The sequence below is a fragment of the Alosa sapidissima genome, chromosome 12 (assembly GCF_018492685.1).
Source record: "Alosa sapidissima isolate fAloSap1 chromosome 12, fAloSap1.pri, whole genome shotgun sequence".
NCBI lineage: Eukaryota > Metazoa > Chordata > Actinopteri > Clupeiformes > Clupeidae > Alosa > Alosa sapidissima.
This window is the reverse complement of record NC_055968.1, coordinates 2,902,089-2,911,528: the sequence shown is the minus strand read 5'-3', so window position 1 is coordinate 2,911,528 and position 9,440 is coordinate 2,902,089. Positions and strand designations below refer to the sequence as shown.

The window sequence follows — 9,440 nt, the reverse complement described above, 5'->3', positions numbered from 1 at the left end:
GATTCTATGTAGATTTAAAGTTTTCATTTTTCACAGTTGAAAATCAAGCACGGACACAAAAGATGATACAAAAAAATCACCAACAGTATGGGACAATAATTTGCATGGGGAACATCAAAATTCCTTTTCTAGACACCTTTAAGGATTACAAAAAAACAGGTTAAACCTAGAAATGCAATTCCGAGGAATTACACGAGGGGATGCAATCTGCTGGTTAGGGTGTTGGTGGGGCTGTTGAGCTTGCTGCTAGCTGGTTGGTAGGGTAATTGTGATACTTGCAAATGTGCTTTTGGAGTAACCAAATTTGAATCTTGTGTGACATGGCATTCTTGAGATATCACACTCAAGGTGTTTTTGACCTTGACATTTGACCTTCAACCTCCAACATCAACTCACTTCACCTTTGAGTCCATAAAAACACCGGTACCAAATTTGAAGCATGTACGTCAAGCCATTCTGGAGATATAATGCTGAGTGCATGAGATATGGCAGGGACTTTTATTTTGACACACAGGAAACACTTTAACAGGATGTGTAGTTCAGGTAGAGCTAGATTGTATGCTTAGAAGCTGAGACAGTTGGATTTCTCACAGGTGACTCCTGTGCCAGTGTTCTGATTAGCCTGAGAACTGCTCTGAGAACTACTTAACGAGCGCAGCTGGCTCTATTATGACATTACAGCCCCCATTCACAAATTCACTTCTCAAAAATGAAAAACGGATAGGACGGTAAAGCCTTGGAAGATCTACGGAACGGTGTCTGAACCAAGTTAAGCGGTTTGGGCTGAATAGCGCGCACAAAAAGGTAAAAAGAAAAATAATAATAAGAAGAAGTCTCCGGATTTCAATAGAGGGGATGCATCCCCTCTAAAAATATACCTTTCGGGTGCAGGTGAACCCCCCTTTCTTACCCTATGGCCCTTCTGATCAGGTTTTGAAATTGTGATCTTTTGAAAAATTACCAACCATGTTGTAATAACGCAACAGATAATAGATTAAATGGCTACTCTGTAAAACAATCATATATTTGTTTTAGTTCCATGAACCCTGAATCTTTGAAAAAGAGTTGACTATAGCTGTAGCTGCCAGCATTAAATTGAAATCCCTCATTCTTGGCTATAGGATAGCCACTAGATCATCAGTATCCTATTGAAGCACTATGATTCAGCTCTAGTCCCCTTCTCAACTAGTTAGGTCCTCTGATGAGTGTCTGTTATCTCATTCCTAAGAGATCATTTGTGGTTTCTCGGTGGTGCTTCGGACTTGTAACCGGAGGGTTGCCGGTTCGAACCCCGACAAGTAAATGTGTTTCTCTTCAAGGTTGGATTTTTTAATGCCCTCATACAGACATACGCTACCTCCAGACCCCTGCGCTCCTCAGACGAACGACGTCTAGCTCTACCACCGGTACGCTCAGGCCAATCCAAACTTTTCTCATCTGTTGTTCCTCGTTGGTGGAACACACTGCCAGTTCCTACAAGGGCAGAGACATCCCTCTCCATTTTCAAAAAACTCCTGAAGACCCAGCTCTTTAGAGAACATCTCCTCTCATAGCAACACTTACAACAAGTCTTGCTGATCCTAGCACTCACCAGCCGTCTTAAACTGACAAGTAACTGTTAAAAAACAGCACTCACTGATGCACTTATTCTTACTGTACTCTAATGCTTTTTAAATTGTCCTAAAATTGTTTAGAATTGCTCTAAAACTTAAACTGTTTACCATGTTGTAAGTCGCTTTGGCTAAAAATGCGTCAGCCAAATGTAATGTAATTATACAATATCTTTTTATTATTTTTTTACACATTATGACATGAGAAATGTCTCTGAGCTTTTAAATATGTAAGGTCAACCCTATGCTCTTAAAACAGGTTATGCAGTAGGATCCTCAAACAACTTACACATCAAATAAGTATATGTGCACACACACACACTTGCACAGCATTTTCTTATCTTGAATGTAGTGTACATGTGCCTGTGGTTGAGAGGGAGACCACAAGAGGGAGGAAGGTACAGACAGGGATGCATACGGGGGAAGGGTGGGTGAGCAGGAGGGAGTGAGAGAGCGACTGAGAGGGAGGCGATGATGGAGCGAGAGAAATGAGGAAGCATGTAGGTGCAAACCTTCAGTTCTCCAGTGCATGCATCCCCGTCGAAGCACCTCTCTTCTCTGGTCAATGTGCTTGCTCAAGCACACACAATACATCAAACACTGTCAGACAAATGAACAACGTAAGCACAGGAAAGCCTATGGACTGAAGCATGGACGATGTTGCCAGGTTGGTAGATAATTTGATTTATTTAGCCTGCTCTGCTCCTTTCTTTTTGCAAGCATGTTGCTGTGAATATGGTTGAAATGTAAGCGGTATTAGCCTGTCTTGAGTACATGAAATTGTCTTGGATTAAATGATGTGTCCTTTGTGAATGTGTGTGTGTGTGTGTGTTCACATGCATGTTTTGTGTGCCTGTGGGCATATGCTAGCACATGTTCATGTTGTATGGTCAATGCTTAAGGCTTAGTGTATGGTGATAGCTCGGGTTATATATAAGATTCTATTGCAGTGACCCTAGAGAGGACACTGAGGGAAGATGGAGGCTGCACTGCAGGCTCTAAAATCTCGTTACAGCTGTGTATGGCTGTACATTCAGACATTTAGGGGTCAAACGCACACACACTGCATTTGCTTCCAATTTCTTAATCTTTACCTCTTGGCAGCTAGATAACAGTTTCACCCACCTCTGTTAAAGCGGTCACTTAGTCTGATGTCTTCAGCTGTGAGTCTGTTATGACCTACACACACTGACCCCTATTTAGGACACTGAATTAGGGTGATACACCTACAATGTGTTTAGTTTCTCCTTGAAAATGTATAGCCTAATAGATCTTCGTTCTCAACAACAGGTTGGGATCAAACTGTGTTCTAAACCCTCAATACTATGCTCAAACAAATCTGACCACAGTTTTCACTTATTCTTATGCTCTCAGATTGGGTTTGTCCTTCTTGTCCTCCAGGATTGCTGAGTGCTCTTGTCTTTTTGGTGTAATTTCTTTCCAGCTTCACCTGCAACTGCTGCTTCATGATTAACTGTAAATATATATTTTGTGGATGCACAAAAACAAAAAAACATTTATTGTGACAGGGCAGTCAATTTTGTATTTTCATGCATGCTCTAGTCTAGACTGTCCACCACGTGGTGATAAAGTGTCCTGATAATTATTGTGCAGCTATAAGTTGCAATATAATGCTTTAAATGTGTACCTTTCAGAGCACCATGGCATGCCAGAGTTAAAATGGCATGCCTCTGGGTCTTCAGTGCAACATAATAAATGTGTAGACACATATTGTATTTAATATAAATATATTTTTACGGGTATTTTATTGCATCATATTCAATTTTAAACCAATTGTATTATAGTGTAGCCTTTCTGACTCACAACTTAGAGCAACCTCTATCCTAGCTAAGCACATGTTTCTTAAGGGATCCTATCCCATTCCTACATGGCAAATTGTTCCACCGAGCATAGACTTTAACCTTGATCTCCTACCATAGACTCTCAATAGGACTGAAATCTGGGTTTTGAGAGGGTTATTTTTGGACCTTGATTTGGTGTCCTTCAAAAAGTTTTGGACCAACTTCAAGGTGTGATTCAGGACCTTGTTTTGCTGGAAGACCCAATGGCAATTTGACAGCAGATTTATTTACATTATCCTTCAAAACCTCTTAGCCCATACACCCAAACAAGGTTCCCTGTGCCTGAAGCAACAGTGGGAAATGTGTTTTAGGGTTAAAGACTCTCCATTCCTTTGCCAAAAAGCCACATCCATATGTCTAAACAGCTCTGGTGTAAACTAATATCTGTGTTTCAAATGGTCAACAGACAAACTTCAATCTGGCTTGGATGTGCCCTGCTGTGTTGTGTGATCAGAGCAAGTTCAGTGATCTAAAGGGTTAGACTGACAATTAGAAGCTTGCCAGTGAGAATCCCACTTGTGCATGTGATTGTGATTTTGAACAAGTGAATTATTTGCAAATGGATTTGCATAGAAATGTATATTGTGTGGTCATGGCCAATGGTAATGTTTGCATGGCTGAGGTACTTATTCTGCAATTATATTGTATCATGTGGTTATTGATTGTATGTTCATAGAGGGAATCAGGCAGAGGTATGGGGAGCTGCCAGGGGATTTAGTGCTAGTGGACCTGGAGAAGGACCAACAGGGCTTGGGACTGAGCCTGGCTGGGAATCGCGACAGGAACCAGATTAGTATCTTTGTGGTTGGGATCACTGCAGGTGGCCCAGCATACAGAGATGGCCGCATCCATGTGGGAGATGAGCTGCTGGAGGTAAGCACACACACACCATTTATATGTTGATCAAAGGCTGGCTCTTGGGGACACCTGCATGGAAGTGTTTTTTAATGTTTGTATATGCTCTGTGATTGTATATACTTAAAGGAACACTAAGAGCTCAGACAGAGTTTAGTATGTGCACTAAGAGTTCAGACAGAGTTCAGTATGTGCACTAAGAGCTCAGACAGAGTTTAGTATATGCACTAAGAGTTCAGACAGAGTTTAGTATGTGCACTAAGATGCACGTAGATGGAAGGAGACAAGTGAGGGATGCTGGTGAGTGAATCCAGTACAGAGGGTAGTGTTGGTGCAGAGTTAAAGTACTTTTTTGGTCTGTCCTTCTGTCACATACTGTAATTTAAATTTAAAGTAACACTATGCAAATATTTACTACTTTTTGAGCTTTGTTGTTTATAGGGCAATTCCATGGAAAATTACCTTGGAACATCCATAACGTAATAAAATGTGATGGTATGGTATGATGTGAATGATTACATGAAATTTGAGCATTTGCTATTTTTGGCTGAAGAATGTACATGAGGAAAAAATGCACAAAAAATGAATGTTATCATTCACATCATACAAATGCCAAGGCATTTCACTGGTGTTATGGACGTGACAAAAAGTCAATTTCGTGGAATTGCCCTATAAGCAAGTACATTGCTATTTTTGAAATGTTCAAGCTCATCACATGCAGCCCATCGGAAAAGGAATGAGACAATTTGGGACAACATGGGCCAAGTTATGGACTAGCAGCTTAAAGCAGACCCATGGGGCAGTGGGGAGTTACTTTCAGTTTCCGTTTTGATGCCCCCATGGGTCTGCTTTAAGCTGCCTGTCCATAACTTGGCCTACGTTGTCCCAAATTGGCTCATTCTTTGGCTATGGGTCAATTTACACTTTAACTAAAATATGGATTTATTAACCAAATAACAAACAAACAGTGTGAGGTGGGTCAAAGTCAGTCATCATGGTAATGCATGGATGTTGTGTGTTTGCAATGTGTCTGAGTGCAGTGTTGCATGTCCAAAACCCACAGTAAGAATGGCCCTCCTGAAGGGACACCTGGACACCTGCCCTCAGGTGCAGCTCATCAGCTCGTTAGCTCTTGAAGCACCTGAAGACAAGCAGACAAAACGAGTAGAGGACCTAGTGGCCCATCACATGTTTGTAGGACTACTTTTTTCCGACACATATCAACTAATTTCTCAACTTGCAGGACAAATTGCCGTTACTAGTTCTAAATGGATGGTTGCTATGGCCAAAGGCCAGTCGTTAGTTCCAGCTCTCCCATTGTCCAGTAGGCGTATCCCAGGATTCTGATTAACCTTATCTTTAAAACATCACTTTTTTACTTAGCCTACTGCCATCCAATAGCTAAAAGCCACCTCCATCATATGCTAATAGTTGCTATGTTCTGAATGTCTGTATTTTAAGGCTTGGATGCAACGTGACAGTTCATTTAAACTTCACAACGAGTTTGGCGAATTAAAGGCACACTATGCAGGTTTTTTAGCTTAATATGCAAGTTTTTTAGCTTCATTTACCTTCATTTACCAGCTCCAGAGTCATTGAAATGGTTATATGACTTTTTTCGGGTTGAATGGTGGCCGTCTTGCTTCCCCCTAGCGCCTGTGAGCGGAGAAACCACCCTTGCAACTGTGGGCCGGCGGGGCGACGGCCTCCGTGTCAGGAAGTATAACGAGTGAAACGAATTGCTCCTTTTCTGTCTCATGCATATAGCCTAGAAATCTAGATGCACCCTAGCGGCAGCAAAAGTAATTTGCTGCCAGGGTAGTCTAGCAACTCTCCGTTGGCTTGTGAGCTGGAAAAATTCAACTTCGATCAGGCCAATCACATTGTGTATAGAACCGGTAGGCGATAGGCAGGCTTAACATGATGGCAGAGTTGCGACGGTTCAGCGTGGGTAACACTCCAAAATAAGGTGCCATAATAAATAGCAAACTAGTAATTACCTAACCCTTTGTTAATATTTGTTAATTGTTACTAAAATATCTATTTGGCACAAGTTAATAGTTTTTTCATCATTAATTAAATATTAGTTGTTTGCATAAAATCTGTATGTTAATGTTTTAACAAATCTATGAACTAATATTGTATTAATATATGTTAATAGTTAACTAAATATATTTTTGGCACTAATTAACAGTTATTTCTTACATCATTTAAATGTTAAATGTTTATTTACAAACTATATGCTAATATAAAAGTTAATGACATATTATTATTTATCTAGCTTTTCTGATTAGCTTTGTGGATAATTTATGGTTTATGGCTTTATGGTCTTGTGGGGTGTAGCTATAAGGCACCCTACTGCCAGTGGTTGGTTGTGTGAGAGTTTGCGCTCCTCTTCTTCCACTTCATCCTTATTGGATACCTCTGTGGTTGGCTGTCCTGTAATTGGTGACTCTCTGTCTAGTGTTTGAAAGTAGTGTACTCTTTGCCTTTGGAAGTACTATTTGGTTGCTGCTTGAATTTGGTGAAATTCAGGGGAGGGGGGTGTAACAGAGCTAGAAATGTAGTTTAGTGTTTGTATGTGATTTTCGCCGTAATTACAGTTTTTTCTGAATGCTTAAACACATTTTTTGTAACTATGGCTTTTTTTGCAAAACTCTACACACAAATGGCAAAACCACTCACTGAGTTCGCAAAACTAAAAGCACAAACACTGCTTTGCACTCAGTTTGCAATTTTGTAACATACACTTTGCACAACTGTAGGCACAATGGCTATTATTTACACTATTTTGCCAACTCTCTGGCACACTCATGTGAAAACTGTTTTAGATAATTAGTTCACTTTGCAATCAGCCTAAGCACTATAAATAAGCCACAGGTAATGTACAATGGGTACGATGGAGTGAGCAGGAAGAGTGAGAAGAGAAAAAAACAGACAAAAAAAACAGTCTACATGTGGGGATATTGTCATGTCAGGCCTGGATACGTCATTCCAGAATATATTTTTCCCGGTGCCTTGGACTAGGACATTGCATGTGATGTAGACAGAATTTTGAGAGAGACGACCCGATGTAGACTGATTTGTTTTGTCTCAGTGAAATGCTATTTTGTGTTTTGACTTGGAAAAACACACTTGTGTTTGTTTTGATGTGTGTAAATAAACACTAGTACTTGAAGTTGGGATCCCTGTATGTTTACAGAACTACAAGACAAAAGTATGACCTCAAACTGACATAGTCTACCTTGTGCACAGAGAAAGCAAAAGCCAGATGTGTTTTTTATTCATACCATCAGTGTGTTGTTGGCACATTGTGTGCTTACTATTGTGATGGCTTGTGTTTACTATTAGATACGAAAACACCATTTTTACGAAGGTGTGAAGAGTTAAGCAAGGTGTGTTAGCTTTTGCAAGAGAACTACAATGTTTTGCTGATTGGGTGAGAGGTTTTGCCATTTGTAGAGTTTTGCAAAAAAAGCCATAGTTACAAAAAATGTGCTTAAGCGATCAGAAAAAACTGTAAGCAGCTTTATTGAGATTGGTGTTTTGGAGCCCCCTTTGGAGAAACGCTATACTGCAGCTCTGCTGCGTTTTGTCCTTGTATTGTTGCCATAGCCGATCAGTAGCGGTATGCTTTGCATTGCGTAGGTTGACTGTATAAAGCTCTGTTACTTTACATGTATTGTTAAGATTTGGGTGCAATTCTAGCAACTTAGAGAACGTTTATTAATGTTTTCATTATGACCACGAGTGCAAACCCCTAATAGGAATGATGCATGTAATATAGCCCATTCAACTACTTGTTTTAACTTTTCCTAAAGGAATAAATGTGATAAGCCAGTTTTGGTCTCAGTCCCTTCACCGTCTAACAAGTTATATATTACTAATATATTAAAGCTACAATATTAGTTAATAGATTTGCTAAAACATTAACAAACAGATTTTATGCAAACAACTATTTAATTAATGATTAAAAAACGATTAACTTGTGCAAAATAGATATGTTAGTAACAATTAACAAATATTAACAAAGGGTTAGGTAATTACTAGTTTGCTATTTATTACGGCACCTTATTATGGAATGTTACCAGCTTGGGTAGGTAATTTTTATGTTGGCAAAAGTTTGAACAACTAGCCAACTAGCTCCGCTGGTGGGAAAACGCATGGGACTCATGAGTTGTAGTGCTATTCTATTGCGTGCAGAGGGAATTTGAAAGACAACCGTTTATCCCGCCCCTCGGACTGAGCACTGCGAATGATGAGTCCCCAGATCCTACATCTTGATGTGGGTCTGGCTCGTCAGGCTATTATGCATATGCATTCATAGGAGGGTCTGGGGAAAGTGAGAATTTCATGTAAAATACACATAATTAGGTATTCCCCTGTATGTACAAATACTGCCTATGAAAGCGCACATCTGTTTTTTTGCGGTGAAATAATTGTGCCTTGTAAAAGCAGGTGTTAACCCAAATTGCGGTTAAATGTGTCAATAGGAGTTGTTCAAAGACAACAGAATCGATATTCAGAGCACCAGTTTTGCTCTTTTGCGCTATGTCAAAAGCAACCTTAACTTTCGCCGGCTTTTCTATTGCCCTATTCGGACGACATTATTTTTACGTGGGGACGTGGAGTAAAGTAATTATTACCAGGGGTCCGACTGTCTATGGTCCGAATGCGCCATGTCGGTTTTTTAAAATAGGTAACCATAGCCTTTCCACAGCAGCGACACCTCTGTTCAGGAGAAGACTGCAACTAGTGTTGCGACCACCACGCGCGGTAAATGGTTTTGCCACATCACAACTGATGACCAATGTGTCAAGCTTTAGGCTAATGTCTAACTTTTACTTTCCCGTCATCCACTTAAACTTTCCTACCTGCTAGATTTGGCTATTAAAGCCTACGTAGTTCGAGTATATTCTTATGTGGAGTAGAATACTGTTCTGCATTATCTCTCTGCTTGTTGACATTTTAACATGTACAGTATTGCATTATTTCATGACCGCTAAACCCATTCATTCTTACGCTGGGATTTGTGTAATACGAAAGTTTCATGAATCTCATATGAGCCAGCTGTAGTAAGACGATTTCTGCGCTCAGATCTGTGGTGGTTTGA

General features: G+C 40.1%; 1 protein-coding gene across 2 annotated transcripts in view; it reads left to right on the top strand.

The window, feature by feature from the left end:
- Nucleotides 1-2,069: 2,069 nt before the first annotated feature.
- Nucleotides 2,070-9,440, top strand: part of LOC121677437 (multiple PDZ domain protein-like) — a 69,838-nt gene continuing 62,467 nt past the window's right edge. For both annotated transcript variants that reach the window (XM_042056166.1, XM_042056165.1), the window contains exons 1-2: nt 2,070-2,277; nt 4,149-4,345. In XM_042056166.1, coding sequence (XP_041912100.1) covers nt 2,268-2,277; nt 4,149-4,345 — 207 coding nt within the window. In that variant the 5' untranslated portion in view covers nt 2,070-2,267. The remainder of the gene's footprint in view (nt 2,278-4,148; nt 4,346-9,440) is intronic.